Here is a 15,897-nt window from a genome sequence, read left to right on the forward strand (position 1 = left end):
AACTGACCACATGGACCACAGCCTTGTCTAATTCAATGAAACTAAGAGCCATGCCATGTAAGGCCACCCAAGACGGACGGGTCATGGTGAGGAGTTCTGACAAAACGTGGTCCACTGGAGAAGGGAATGCAAAACACTTCAGTATTCTTGCCTTAAGAACCTCATGAACAGTACAAAAGAGCAAAAAGATAAGACACTGCAGTTAGTGTGCTGCAGTCCATGGGGTCACAAAGAGTCGGACACGGCTGAGTGACTGAACTGAATGGAACTGATTCCCATCCTTGCCAGCTTTCCCCTTTTTCACTTTGGGGCCCTTCCTTGCAGGGTGCTTTTTAGGCTTGTGCTCTGTCTTTGGAGGAGCAGGTTTAGCAGATAATCTTGCAGATCTTCTCTGTGGGTCATCCTTCACCTTGGCTTTATCTTCATTAGCATCCCCTTCAGCCTTTCTCTTGGGCATAGTGGCGATGGCGGGGAGATGTAGGTATTGGACACCAGGATGCAGTGGCACACAGGCTCTGGTTGGTCCAAGGGTTGTTCTTGCCTGTTCTTCTAATTATAAGTTTTCATGCACCTAATATCAGAGCTTCAAAATAACCTTAAGCAAAACTAACAGAACTGAAGGGAGAAATAAGCAAACCTATAATCACAGTGAAAGATTTTAAGACTCTGCTCTTGATAATTGATTGAACTAGACACCAAAACTCAATAAGTATATAGACTATGTTTAAAATGCTATAGTCCAGGGATTGGTGAACTATGGGTCTACGACCAAATCCCATGAATAAAGTTTTATTGGAAAATAGCTATATCCACTTGTTGATGTACTGTTTATGGCTTTCTATGGCTGTTTTCCTAGAACTGAGTAGATGGAACAGATCCAAATGGCTTGAAAAACCTAAAAATATTTACTACCTAGCCCTTAACAGGAAATTTTGCTAACTTCTTACTTTTCTAGAGTGTTCATGATTGCTTCTTGGAACATTTGTATGATAGATGCTTTAAAGTTGTTTTCAGATCATTCCAACATCTATGTCAATCTCAGTTTTGAAGTTTGTTGATCTTTTTTGCCTTGTGAGTTGAGATTTTCCTGGTTTTTTAATATATCAAGTAATTTTTATTGTCTCCTGGAATATTTTAATATTATGCAATGAGACTCTAGATCTTATTTAAATTCTGTGAAGAATAGACATATTTTTGTCTTAGGCAAAAGACTTGCTTAGGTTTGGGCTTCAAGTTCGCTCTGTCTTCCATGAGTTGTAGTTCAAATATAAATTCAGTTTTCAAAGCCCTTGCAGGACCATTTGGATAGATCCTGATTATGTACAATTCAGATGTCATCTGGACCCTGGTTGATTGTGTATTAGTTCAGTTCTCAAAGACACAGATACACTGAACAGACCCATGAACACACAGCCCAGTGGTGAACCCAGAATTTCATATACAACTTTATGGGATTTTCCTATAAAATTAAGAAAGAGTGCCTCCTCTCTCCACAATCTCCTCAGTATTGTCCAGTTCCCTATGGTTCCCCTTTTATTTTATGGCCAGAAAGTGACTTCACTCTGTGTACTTCTGTGCCTGCTCCCATCTTTGGTCAAGTGGCAGAAAACAGAAGCAATGGGGATTGGTCAAACTGGGGAGGAATGTTCCCCTTCCTCAGAGTGTTAGCTCCTTCAGACTCTTGCCATGGCCTTTGCTGTTGTCACCATAGCAAGGCTTCAGGGCTGGGGCTCAAGGAAATGGGGAGAAGAAATAAAACATAGAGAATTCCACATTTTCTCTCTCTCTGGGTGTTGGGGGTTTCCTGATAATCAGCCAGAACTAAAGTGCTTCCCTGGAGCTCTCTCTACATGCATCCCAGACTACATCCCAGGCATACATTCAGGCTAATAACTAACAAAGGAACACAAATGGTAAAGCACTGGTGCTTCAAGCCGACTTCTCCATTTAGCTGCTACTAGTCTATGGGGTTGCCAAGAGTTGGATATGACTCAGTGACTAAGCATGCATGCACATTCACTTTCCGTCTTCCTATAGGTGCTCTATGCATTCTGTCTAGGTTTTAGTAACATTCAGTGGAGGGACAGAATGGAGTGTGCTTGCTGTTGAGCCACAAGAACAAAGATTAAAGAGAGGATATCACCACAGATTTTACAGACATGAAATTAGACATACTGTTTTAGTTTATGCCAATAAGTTTGGCAATTTAGATGAAATAGACAAATTGCTGAAGAGAAAACTTATCAAAAGTAACACAAAAGGAAGAATATCTGAATAGCTTTACCTACTTTTTCTTGAAGTATAATTTACTTTCAACATTATATTAGTTTCAGGTGTACAACATAGTGATTCCATATTTTTATGCATTACAAAATGATCACCACTATAAGTCTAATTACCATCTGTCACCAAAGTAGTCACAATATTATGAACTATATTCCTTACACTGTGCATCACATGCCCATGATTTATTTATTTTATAACTGGAAGTTTGTATCTCTCTTAGAACCCTTGCCCTATTTCACCCATCTCCCCACTTCTTCCTTCCCGCAACCACTAGTTTGTTCTCTGTAGCTTATGAGTCTGTTCTGTTTTATATTTGTTCAATTGTTTTGCTTTATAGATTCCATATAAGTGAAATCATACAGTATTGGCCTTTCTCTGTCTGACATTTCATTTACATAATACCTTCTAGGTCCTTCCATGTTGTCACAAATGGCAAGATTTCATTCTCTTTATGGCTGAGTAATCTACAGTTCATGGGACCGCAAAGAGTTGGACACAACTGAGCGACTCTTCACTTCAATGTCCAACTGTGTGTGTGTGTATGTGTCTGTCTGTCTGTGTGTATACCATATCTTATTTATCCATTAATCTATCGACGGATACTTAGTTTGCTTGCATATCTTGGCTATTGAAAACAATGCTACAGTCAACTTAGGCGTGCATGTATTTTTTCCAGTCAGTGTTTTTGTTTGCTTTGAATAAAGATGCAGAAGTGGAATTGCTGGATCATATAGTAGTTCTCTTTTTAATTTTTTGAGTAAACTCCATATGTTTTCCACAACGGATGTACCAAATCACATTACTACCAACAGTGCACAAGGGTTCCCTTTTCTCCACACCGTTACTTGTTACTTATATTTTTCAGTGGTCATTCTGAGAGGTGTGAGATGATATCTCCTTGTGGTTTTTATTTGCTTTTGCCTAATGACTACTGATGAGTCATCTTTTGAGCATCTTTTCATATGCTGTCCGCTATCTGTATGTCTCCTTCGGAAATATGTCTATTCAGAGCCTCTGCCCATTTTTTAATTAGATTTTTATTGTTGCTGAGTTGTGTGAGGTTTTTTAAAAATATATTTTGGCTATTAGCCCCTTATCAGACATATCATTTGGAAATATTTTCCCATTAAGTAGGTTGCCATTTTGTTTTGTTGATGGTTTCCTTCATGTGCAAAAGCTTTTCAGTTTGATGTAATCCTATTTGCTTATTTTTGCTTTTGTTGCCATTGCCTGAGGAGACATATCAAAAAATATTGCTAAGACTAATTTCAAACAGCACACTAGCTATATATTCTTCCAGAAATTTTATGGTTTCAGGACTTATATTTAAGTCTTTAATCTAGTTTGATTTTTTTTTCAGAGGAAGAACCAGTCATTCTGTTAGCACTTGGCTCTCAAATACATTAAACTCAAAGTTGCTTCTATGTAAAATGAAGCTCTATGTCTCACTTTGTTTTGTTTTGTTTTGTGGGAGTATAGTTGCCTTACAGTGTTATATTAGTTTCTGCTGTACAATGAAGCAAATCAGCCAAATATATACATATATCCCTCCCACTTGGACCTCCCTCCCAACCCTCCATCTCACTTATCTATCTGTAATCTAGAAAAATGGTACAGATGAACCTATTTGCAGGGCAGGAACAGAGAAGCAGATGTAAAATTAATAGAGAAGCAGAATTAATTTTTTTATATATCATGAAAGTGGTCTAGTTTCATTCTCCAACATGAACCTGTCCAGTTTTCCCATACCATTTATTGAAGAGACTATATTTTCTCCATGTTATATTCTTGTCCCCTGCATTGTAGCTTGCATGCATGCCTGCTAAGTCACTTCAGTCATGTCCAACTCTTTGTGTTGGCTACATAAGCATGGGTTCATTTCTGGACTCTATTCTATTTCACTGATCTATGTGTTTTTGTGCCATCCCATATTTTTTTATTACTACAGCTTGGTAATATAGTTTGAAATCAGGAAGTGTGATACTTGCAGCTTTATTCTTCTTTCTCAAGGTTGCTTTGGCTATTTAGGGTCTGTTTGAGTTATATACAAATTTTAGGATTATTTCATCTAGATCTGTTGAAATATGCTTTTAGTATCTTGATAGGAATTGCATTGCATCTATAGATGGGTTGGGTAGTATGATCATTTTAATAATAGTACTTCCAATGCATGAGTCTCTTATATCTTTCCATCTGTTTGTGTCATCTTCAATTTCTTTCATCAATGACTTATAGCTTTCTGAGTATATGTGTTTACCACTTTGGGTAGGTATTTTGTTCTTTTTAATACAATCGTAAATGGAATTATTATTTTTTAATTTCTCCTTCTGATAGTTCATTATTAGTATAGAAATGTAACAGATTTCTGTATGTTAATTTTGTATGTGGCAACTTTACTGAAGTAATTTATTATTTCTAATAGATTTTGGTGGAGTCTTTAGGGTTTTCTACATGTCTTCATCGGCAAACAGTGACAATTTTCTTTCTTCCTATTTGGATGCCTTTCATGTCTTTTTCTTCTATGATTGCTGTGGCTAGCACTAATTAGTTGAATAAAAGTGGCAAGAGTGCACTTCCTTGACTTGATCCTGACCTTAGAGGAAATGCTTTCAGTTTTTTACCACTAAGTATGACTGTTCTATAGGTTTGTCATAAATGGCAACTATTGTGTTAAGATATGTTCCCTCTATTACCACTGCATTGAGAGTTTATCATAAGTGGGTGTCTAATTTTGTCAAAGGACTTTTCTGCATCTATTGAAATAATCATATGATTTTAATCATTTTGTTAATTGGTGTATCACATTGATTGATTTGTGGATATTGAATCATCCTTGCATCATTGGACTAAATCCCACTTGATCATTGTGTATGATTATCTTAGTGTATTATTGAATTCAACTTTCTAATACTTTGTTGAGGATTTTTGCATCTATGTTCACTAGGGATATTGCCCTGTAATTTTCTTTCTTTCTTTTCTTCTTTTTTTTTTAGTGTCTTTGTCAGATTTTGGCAATGTTAGCCTTGTGGAATGAGTTCAGAAGCATTCCTTCCTCTTTAATCTCTTGCAGTAGTTTGAGAAAGATAGATGTTGACTCTTCTTTAAATGTTTAGTAGAATCTACCTGTGAAGCCATCTGGTCCTGGACTTTAGTTTGTTGGGAATTTTTTAAACTGCTGATTCAATTTCATTACTAGTAATTGGTCTGTTCAGATTTTCAATTTCTTCCTGATTCAGTCTTGGAAGATTGCATGTTTCTAGGAATTTATTTCTTCTAGGTCCAGTTTGTTGGCAGGTGTTCATAGTAGTCTTATGGTTCCTTGGATTGGATTTCTGTGATATCAGTTATAATTTCTCCTCTTTCTGTTCTAATTTTATTTAAGGCCTCTCTCTCTCTGATAAGTGTGTCTCTAAAAGTTTATCTTTTTAAAAAATCTTTTTCAAAGAACCAGCTCTTGGTTTCATTGTTCTTTTCTATTACTTTTAAAATCTCTACTTCTGATCTTCATTATTTCCTCTATTCTACTAATATGCAGGCTTTATTTATTCTTTCTTTTCTAGTTCCTTTAGGTGTAAAGTCTGGTTGTTTACTAGAGATTTTTCTTATTTCTTGACATGGGTCTATATCACTAGGAATTTCCCTCTGAGAACTGTTTTTGCTGTGTCCCATAGATCTAAGAAAGTTGTTTCCATTTTCAAAGTATTTTTAAATTTCCCCTTTGATTTCTTCATTGACTCACTGGTTGTTTAATAGCATGTTATTTAGTCTCCACATCTTTCTTCTTTTAAATGATTTCCAGTCTCATATCATTGTGGTCAGAAAAGATGCTCGATATGATATCAATCTTCTTAAATTTGTTGAGACTTGTTTTGTGGCCCAACATGTGTTCTATCCTGGAGAACATTTCATGTACACTTGAATGTGTATTCTATACTTTGGGGGTGGAATATTCTGTATATTCCATCTTGTTTAATGTATCATTTAAGGACAATTTTCCTTATTGGATAAGTAGATGATCTCTCCATTGATTTAACTGGAGTGTGAAAGTCCCCTACTATTATTGAATTATTGTCAATTTCTCCCTTTATGTTTGTTAACATCTGCTTTATATATTTAGGTGCTCCTATATTAGGGGCACATATGTTTATGAATACTATACCCCCTTATAGTGATCCCTTTATTATTATATAATGTCCTTCTTTGTCTTTTATTGTAGACTTTACATTAAAGTCTACTTTGTCTAAAATGAGTATTACTACTCCAACTTTCTGTTCATTTCTATTGGCATGGACTATCTTTTTCCAAGCCCTCACTTTCAGTCTCTCTGTGTCTTTAGATATGAAGAGAGTCTCTTGCAGGCAGCATATAGGTGGGTCTTGTCTTTTTTACCCATTCAGCCATCCTATGTCTTTTGATTGGAGCATTCAGTCCATTTACATTTACAGTGATTATTGATAGGCATGTGCTTATTGCCATCTTGTTAATTATTTTCTGGTAGTTTATATAGCTCTTCTCTGTACTTTTCTTCTCTCAATCTCTTCCTTTGTGGTTTGATGGTTTTCTTTAGTGTCATTTTTGGGTTCCTTTCTCTTTATTCTTGTGTATCTATTAAAGGTTTTTGACTTGTGGTTACCTAAATATTGACATATATATAGTGGTTTATCTTAAGCTGATAGCCCTTAACTTTCAGTGTATTCTAAAAGCACCATAAATCTTTACCATCACCACATTCTGTGTTTTTGATGTCTTATTTTACATCTTTAACTTTGAGTACCCCTTAACTACTTATTGTAGTTATAGTTGACTTTATTGCTTTTGTCATTTAACCTTCATACTGGCTTCTTACTGTTTTTTTACCTTTACCAGTGAGATATTTTTTCATTCATATATTATCTTTTTTCTACTATGGCCTTTTCTTTTTTACTTAAAAAAGGCCCTCTAACAAATTATAGTCTAAAATACAACTTACCAAAATTAATACCAACTTAAAAACATGTAGAGTATCTGAGTAGCTTTATGTTTATTAATGAATTGAATTTATTATCAAAAACTCCCAGAGAAAACCTCAGCATAAGATGATTTCATTAGTAAATTCTGTCAAACATTTAAGGAAGAAATAATATCAATCTTACACAAAGTCTTTCAGAACACAAAGGATAAAGGCACAGTTGCCAATTTGTTTTATGAAACCAGCACAACCCTAATGCCAAGGACCTTATATGAATATAAATCAAATTAAACTATACATAAATAAATCATGAAAAACTATGGTTTAATCTCAGGACTACAAAGTTTGTTAACAATTCAAAGACTAATCAGTGTAACCCACCATAGCCAGGTAGTAAAGAAAAAAAAAAGACTATCTTATCTGATGGAAAGAAAGCATCAGACAACATTCAATACACATTCATTATGGAAAAAATTGTTCATAACCCTCAGTATATGAGGCACAAAAAAGAATTTGCTTAATTTTATTGCAGGTATCTGTAAAAAATTTACAACTACTTAATTCTTAATAGTAAAACACTATGCATATTTTCCCTAATATTGGAAATAAAGTAAATTTCTCTGTTTTTGCCACTTCTATTGTATTGGAGGTCTTTGCCAGTTCAATAAGGGAAGAAAAATAAACACAAGGCACATAAGTTGAAAAGGAAGAACTGTATATACCCTTATTCTCAGGTGGCATGATCATTTGTACAGAAAAAAAACTAAGGAATCAATTATGAAAAACAACCTAGATCTAAATCACGGGTTTAACTCTGTTACTCAAAAACTAATGTGTGAGTTTAACAAAATCATACTAACATACTAACAGCAAATATTGGGAAAGTGAATTTTAAAATAGGCTTATTTACAATACCATCAAAAGCATAAACTATTTGGAACAAAAGACATGTAAGCCCTGTACAGTGAAAACAACTAAACATTGCAAAAATAAATTAAAGACCTAAATACGTGGAGATATAGACTGCATTTATGGATGTAAATTTGGTATTTCTAAGATATTAATTCTCCCCACAATGATCTCCCTACAATTCAATGCAAATAGGCTTCTTTTAGAAACTGGCAGGACAATTCTAAAATGTATATGGAGAAAACAAGGATTTGGAATAGACAAAGCAATCTTGGAAAAGTGGGACAAAGCTGTAGCGCTTACACTACCCGACTTCAAAGGTTCTTACGAAATTATAGAAATTATGACAGTATGGTGAACTTCTCTGGTGGTATGGTGGATAAGAATCTGTCTGCCAATGTAGGGGACATGGGTTCAATCCCTGGTCTAGGAAGATCCCACATGCCGCTGAGCCTCTTAGCCTGTGTGCCACAACTACTGAGCCTGTCAGCTGCAACTACTGAAGCGTGTGCACTTAGAGCCTTTACTCTGCAACGAGAGAAGCCACTTCCATGAGAAGCCCGTGCACCACAATGAAGAGTAGCCCCTGCTCATGGCAATGAGACAAAGCCCGGGTACAGTGACAAAGATCCAGCACAGCCAAAAGTTATTAAATAATACACACATCAATAAAGATAAATAACTAAGCTATGTGTTCTATTAAATAGAGACAGTTTGATATCTACATAAGGATAGACAAATCCATACAACAGACTAGAATGTCTAGAAATATACCAACAGCTAATGATCAATTGGTTTTGACAAAGGTATTAGATAAAGTCAATGCAGGAAGGCCAGTCTTTACAACAAATGTTGCTGAAACTACCAACACCCCTCCCTCATACTACACAAAAGTTAATTTGGGATGGCTCATTGACCTAAATATCAAAATGAAATTGCCAACTGTTTAGAAGAAAATTTAGGAGAATATCTTATGATTTAGGGCTAGATGAGCAATAACCATACAAGAAAAATAACAAAAATTAACAAATTAGGTTTCATCCAAATTAAAACTTCTGTTCATTAAAAGACACCATTAAGAGAATAGTTAGTTAAGATTTTTATTAAGAATATATAATGAACTCATACAATTTGATGACAAAAATGAAGACAATTTTTCAAATGGGCAAGATCTGAAAAGACACTTCACAATGGTAGTGATATAGATAACCAGTAAGCACGTGAAAAGAGCTCAATGTCATTATTCACCAGTCAAGTGAATGCTGAAGCCACAAAGAGATACTACTCTATATCCATGACAATGGTTCACAAGTTAAAAGACTGATAACACCAAATAATAGCAAAACTGTATAGAACTCTCATACATTCTTGATGAGAATTCAAAATGGTGCAAATACCTTGGAAAATTTGGGCCATTTCTTATAAAGTTAAACATGCTGTTTAAAATTCTACTCTTATATATGCAAGAAAAATGAAAACACTGGTTACAAAAAGACTTGTATAAGAATGTTAATCGCAGCTCTATTTATGATAGACAAAAACTGGAGACCGTTGGATGTCCATCAACAGGTGAATGGATAAACAAAATGTAGTATAACCATAAAAGGAAATATTACCCAGCAAAAAAATCAGTAAAGGAAGTACATACTATTTCTTTCCATTAATGTGAAGTTTTAGAAAGTCATAACTAATCTATGTGAAAGGTGTTTATTATATGATTTGTATGAAATTCTGGAAAGGTAAAATTAAAATACAGTAAGAAGGAGAAGGAGGGGAAGGGAAAGGGGAAGGAGAAGCAGAAGCAAAGTGGTGGCCTCCTTGAGGGGCAACTGACTGAGAAAGATCACTTGGAAGAATGGGGGACTCCTGGGATGCTGGAAATCTTGATAGTCTGCAGTACATCTTCCAGGGGGCTGGAAATGTTCTATATCTTAATAAGAGTATATTCATTTTTAAGTTGTACATTTAAGATTTGTACATTACAACATGCCTTTAAAAATGTTTACAATTACTATAATTGAAGGGGGTAGGAAGAGGCAGAGATGGCACAAGAATGCTGAGAGTTACTGTGTGATGGATGTATGAAAGTTATTATATTATGGTGATTATTTTGCATATGTTTGAGATTTTTCATAATAAAAAATTTAAATCAATAAATAAACATAACAAACTTACTGCCAACAATTGTCAACTCAAGGCCAATCTATTTTATTTTCAACCTCCTTCAACTTCCCTTCCTTCCAGTATGATTTTGCAGCAAATCCACACTGAGCCCCTGCTCTTTTGCCAGAGTCTGCACTGGGGTCTGCATGAACAGCTACAGAAAGGACAGACCAAGTCCTGCTGTCAAGGCATTCAGCAAGAGGCCAGGGAGCCCATGAATGAATAAGGCAATTTCAGCTAGTGGGGTTACTGTGACAATAAAAACTAGTCAAGGCAGAGAGTGACTTGGTGGGTGGTCCAGAAGCAGCTCTTTATAGGGGTGGTCAAAGAACGCCTTTCTTTTACCAAGAAAGATTGAACGAGGAGGAAAAGTAGCTGTGGAAAGGATCCTCATTCAAAGTCAAGGGCCTGGGTGGATCTGAGCAGGCCATGTTAAGTGATAGAGAGAAGGCTGGCATGGCAGGAGCAGTACTGAGTCCCTGGTAGCTCAGCTGGTAAAGAACCCACCAGCCATGCAGGAGACTCCGGTTCGATTCCTGGGTCGGGAAGATCCCCTGGAGAAGGAATAGGCTACCCACTCCAGTATTCAAGGGCTTCCCTGTTGGCTCAGATGGTAAAGAATCTGCCTGCAGTGTGGGAGACCTGGGTTCGATCCCTGGGTTGGGACGATCCCCTGGAGGAGGGCATGGCAACCCACTCCAGTCTTCTTGCCTGGAGAATCCCAGTCAGAGGAGCCTGGTGGGCTACAGTCCAGGGACTCGCAAAGAGTCAGACACGACTGAGCACCAAAGCACAGCACACGTGAGACAAGGTGAGGTCTGAGGTGGGGCACTGACCGGCCATGTGGGCCCTGGAGAGAATGCCAGGAGCTTGTGTTCCAAGTGCAATGAGGAGCTTGCAGAGGACACTCCAGCTCCCCCCAAATGATTTACAGTTTAAGAAGGTCACTTTGCCTGGTGAAGAATGGACTGGGAGAAGGGAAGCAGGAAAAGAATATTGGGGGCCAAGGTAGCAAGCAAAAGAAGAGAGGGAGGCCAAGGTGTGGGGAGAAGTGTGCAGTATCTGGATTTGTGGAGCGTGGGGAGCCACTCCAGGGGGTGGGAAGAGGAAGCAGGTTCTTGGTGGGGCTGAGAAGGAAGGAGACTGGGCAGGAGGGCAGGTTGTAGGGGAGGGCAAGGGTGCCATCTGGGCCCCATGACGTCTGAGAAGACAAGTTGTGATGCAAGTAAAGGTCCTGCCTGAAGGATCGGGATACAGGAGTGCACTGCTCAGAGCAGACAGAAGAGGAGCAGCGAAAGAAAGTGCGCTGAGGGCCAGAAGAATGAGTGCACGTGCACATATAATGCGGATCTCCTCTTCTGCTTTACTGGCTAGTGAAAGAGGTCAAAGGACACCGACCCAGGGGAGGCGCTGTATCCCTGGGTCAGGAAGATCCCCTAGAGAAGGGAATGGCAACCCACACCAGTACTCTTACCTGGAAAATCCTATGGACAGAGGAGCCAGAAGGGCTATAGTTCTGGGGTCGCAAAGAGTCACACCACTGAGGAACTGAGCACAGAGCATTAAACAGAGAATCTAGAAGTAGCTGCAACTTTATTTTAAAAAACTCATACAGAGACACTGGCATTTCACCTATGCCGTGGGGTTGTGAGGATTACATGAATTCACATAAATAAGATGCTTTAAAAAGTTCCTGGCACATATTCAGGGTTCACTGCATATTTTTTTTAAGTTTCAATTCCAGAAGAAAAAGACTAGCTAGTAAGGAATCTTTGCATATCTGAGATCTTTGTCCATCCAGAAAAGAATTCAGTTAGATGCTCTATCTCATACTTAAGTGAAAATATATTTCATGTGGATTAAAGATGTACATGGAAGAAATCAAGCTAGAGAAGTATGAGAAAAACATTTGGATGAACAATCAGTTGTCTAGCTTCAGCATAAAGATAAAGGAGGCCCTTTAAAGCTATACAGAAAACCCAGACTCAATCATGAGGAGTCTGACCACATACAAAATCTTGGGGGGAAAAATGCTATAAATCTTCCAAGGATACAAGTTAAGTAAGGAGCTGGATCTTGCACGTGCAGATGGCGTCACCTGGAACTTGAGAAAGCTACACCAGGGTATCAGAGGCCTGACAATAACCAAGAACAAGCTAAGAGGGGAGAAGTCCAGGAATGTACTCCACATAGCCAGCCAAAAAAGCTTTAAGGTTAAAAACAAAGCAAAACCAGTTACCACTAACCTTAAGAAGATAAACACTGTGAATGACGAAAAAGTTAACAGAGTGAATAAAGCTTTTGTAAATATACAAAAGGAACTGGCAAACGTCTCAAAAGGCTGTTCCCTTGAACCTCTGCAGAAACAACTGATATCTCAGCAGTGTCATGAAAACATACCAGTTAATGTTGATGAAGCTACAAGATTAATGGCTCACTTGTAATACACCAATGATTCATCAAATTCCCCAAAACGACCAATAAATTTAATCTTCTATACAAGAAAAAAAAAGTTAAGTAAGGAAATATTGCATCATAAATGACAAGCAGAGGATGAATTTCACCAAAATACAAAGATGCCCAGAAACTGATAAACAACCCAATGAAGATTTCTTTTCACAAAAGAAAATTCAAACCATCAAGAAATAAATGAAAAGAGGCTTTATCTCAGTGGTATTTAAGTGAGCTAATGACCTTCGTCTTTTCACCTATCCAATTTGACCCAGCTTTCTCAGATATTGATGCTGGGAGTGTGAATTGCTACAACCTTTCTTGGATGATCTAGGAAATTAAAATATGGATATCATTCCACTCAGTAATTTATCTTTTAGGAATTCAGACAAAGGAAATAAAAAGCATTAGCATACACAAGATATTTGCTGCTGCACTATTAGAACTAGCAAAGCACTGAAAAAAACTGAATGCTCATTGATAGGAAAATGGTTAAATAAACTATGGTTCATTACATTTTGTCATATTGTCAGCTATTAAAAGCACATGTGAGTGTTTATATATATATATATATATATATATATATATATATATATATACACTCTCCAGTATACTGGAGAGATGTGTGTGACTTGGTGTTAAGGAAAAGGGCAAGTAATGTGGTAAAGAACTAATATTCTACTTTTGTTTTTTGTTTTTTGTATATGTCTTGTTTTGTTGTTGTTGAGTATGTGGTAATGGTACAACCCACTCCAATATTCTTGCCTGGAGAATCCCATGGACAGAGGAGTCTGGTAGGCTACAGTCCACGGGGTTGCAAAACTTCACTTCACTTCACAGGCATTCCAGGTGGCGCTAGTGGTAAAGAACCCACCTGCCAATGCAGGAGACATAAAAGAAGGAGTTTCGATCCCTGAGTTAGGAGGGCATGACAACCCACTCCAGTACTCTTGCCTGGAGAATCCCATGGAAGAGGAGGCTGGTGGGCTACAGTCCATAGGGTCACAAAGAGTCAGACATGACTGAAGTGACTTAGCATGCATGCCTGTATTCATATATTGTGCTTATGTGTGTAATGGCATAGAAGGAGAAGAGACCCAACTGCCAATGTTGATCATCTCACAGAAATAGGGTGGAAAGGTGGGAAGAGCATATGTAAGAACTTTTCTTCTGAAAAATTAAAATCTGGTGTAAAATAGATACTTTCTCTTTACAAACTTTTGTGTCATGTGACTTCTTTCTGAAAATGTTTTTAAAAACGAAGGATAAATAAGAGTCTAGTATCCAGAATATACCTGGTCATGGCAGCCCACTGCAGTATTCTTGCCTGTAGAATCCCATAGACAGAAGAGCCTGGTGGGCTACAGTCCATATGGTTGCAAAGAGTGGGCATGATTGAAGCATCTTAGCACACACGCATGCATCCAGAACACATTTTTTAAAACTGTAACAACTCAACAACAAAAGGCAAGCAATCTGATTGAAAACTGGGCAAAGAACTGGAACAGACATTTCTTCAAAGATATACAAATTGCCAACAACACATGAAAAGATGCTTAACATCATTATGCAAATCAAACCCACAAAGAGATGTCACTTCACACGTACTAGGATGATTAGAATTAACAAAACAAAACCAGAAGATGAGTGTTGGTGAAGATGTGGAGTCCTTGTTAAAAATGGAATTACAGTATGACCCAATAATTACACTGCTAGGTATAAATTCAAAAGAATAGAAACTAACACACCTTCAAGTTCACAACAGCAGTATTCACAATAGCCAAAAAGCAGAAACAGCTCACATGTCCATCAATGGCTGAATAGATAAAATAGGTGTCAACCCTAAAGGAAATCAATCCTGAACGTTCATTGGAAGGACTGATGCTGAAGTTGCAATATTTTGGCCACCTGATGTGAACAGCCAACTAATTGGAGAAGACCTTGATGCTGGGAAAGACTGAAGGTAGGAGGAGAAGGGGATGCGAGAGGATGAGATGGTTGGATGGTAACAAGGACTCAATGGACATGGACTTGGGCAAACTGGGAGATGGTGAAGGACAGGGAGCCCTGGTGTGCTGCAGTCCATGGGGTCGCAAAGAGTCGAACACAACTTGGTGACAACATATATACACTACGCAGCTATAAAAAGGAATGAAGTTCTGATATATAATAAAAAGTGTATGAATCTCAAAAACACTATACTAAATGGAAGAAGCCTCACCAGAAAGATCCCACGTATGATTCCATTTACTTGAGGTTGGTGGCTCAGTGTTAAAGAATCTGCCTGCTCATGAAGGAGACATGGGTTCCATCCCTGGAGCGGAAAAATCCCACATGCTGTGAAGCAACCAAGCCCCAGCATCACAATTACTGAGCTCACCTGCCTCACCTACGGAAGCGGGCAGAACCTAGAGCCCATACTTGGCAACAAGAGAAGTCACCTCGATGAGAAGCAAGCGCATGGGAACTAGAGAGTAGCACCTTCCACTTCCCCACTCCCTGCAACTAGAGAAAAGCGTATGAAGCAATGAAGACCCAGCACAGCGAAAAATAAAACAAATTTTAAAAAGCGTTATCAGCGGTTGCCAGGGGCCGGGAGGGAGGGGACAACGGGGAGTAACTCCTAGTGGCCTATGAGGTTTCCCCTACGCTGACACAAATGTTTCCAAACTAGTAACAATGGTGTTTGTGGAACATTGCAATGGAGCTGGTCACCTTAAAATGGCTAACGAGTTAGGTGAATTTCACTTCAATTAAAAACAGAAAATAATAATAATAAAGATAAGCTCGTTAGTGCTCCTGCTAAGAGCAGGCTGGACTGGAGACCCGAAGCCTCGCTTCCCCCGCCGCGGCCCAGGTCAGGACCCGGGCTCCCATGTCTAGAAGCGACGGTGCTGGAGGCGGGCGCACTCTCGGCTCCCGATGCTGCCAACCCAGCCCAGTCAAGCTGCTCCGCTCAGGCTCCCATGTGATGTGGCTCCCCAGACTGAAAAATCTGCCTACAATTCAGGGGATCCAGGTTCGATCCCTGTGTCGGGAAGACCCCTTGGAGAAGGGAATGGCAATCCACTGTGTGGACAGAGGAGCCCGGTGGGCTACCGTCCGTAGTGTCGCAAAGACTGGACGCGACTGAGCGATGA

At 38.3% G+C, this 15,897-nt stretch overlaps 1 protein-coding gene across 1 annotated transcript; it reads left to right on the plus strand.

Annotated features, from left to right (window-relative positions):
- Positions 1-464: 464 nt before the first annotated feature.
- Positions 465-12,774, plus strand: LOC110142120 (ribosomal biogenesis factor-like). The gene is made up of 2 exons (XM_070453031.1): positions 465-477; positions 12,395-12,774. The coding sequence occupies exons 1-2, from the start codon at positions 465-467 to the stop codon at positions 12,748-12,750; spliced, it is 369 nt and encodes a 122-aa protein (XP_070309132.1). The 3' UTR covers positions 12,751-12,774.
- The last annotated feature ends 3,123 nt before the right edge of the window (positions 12,775-15,897 follow it).

The sequence above is a fragment of the Odocoileus virginianus genome, chromosome 22, assembly GCF_023699985.2.
Source record: "Odocoileus virginianus isolate 20LAN1187 ecotype Illinois chromosome 22, Ovbor_1.2, whole genome shotgun sequence".
NCBI lineage: Eukaryota > Metazoa > Chordata > Mammalia > Artiodactyla > Cervidae > Odocoileus > Odocoileus virginianus.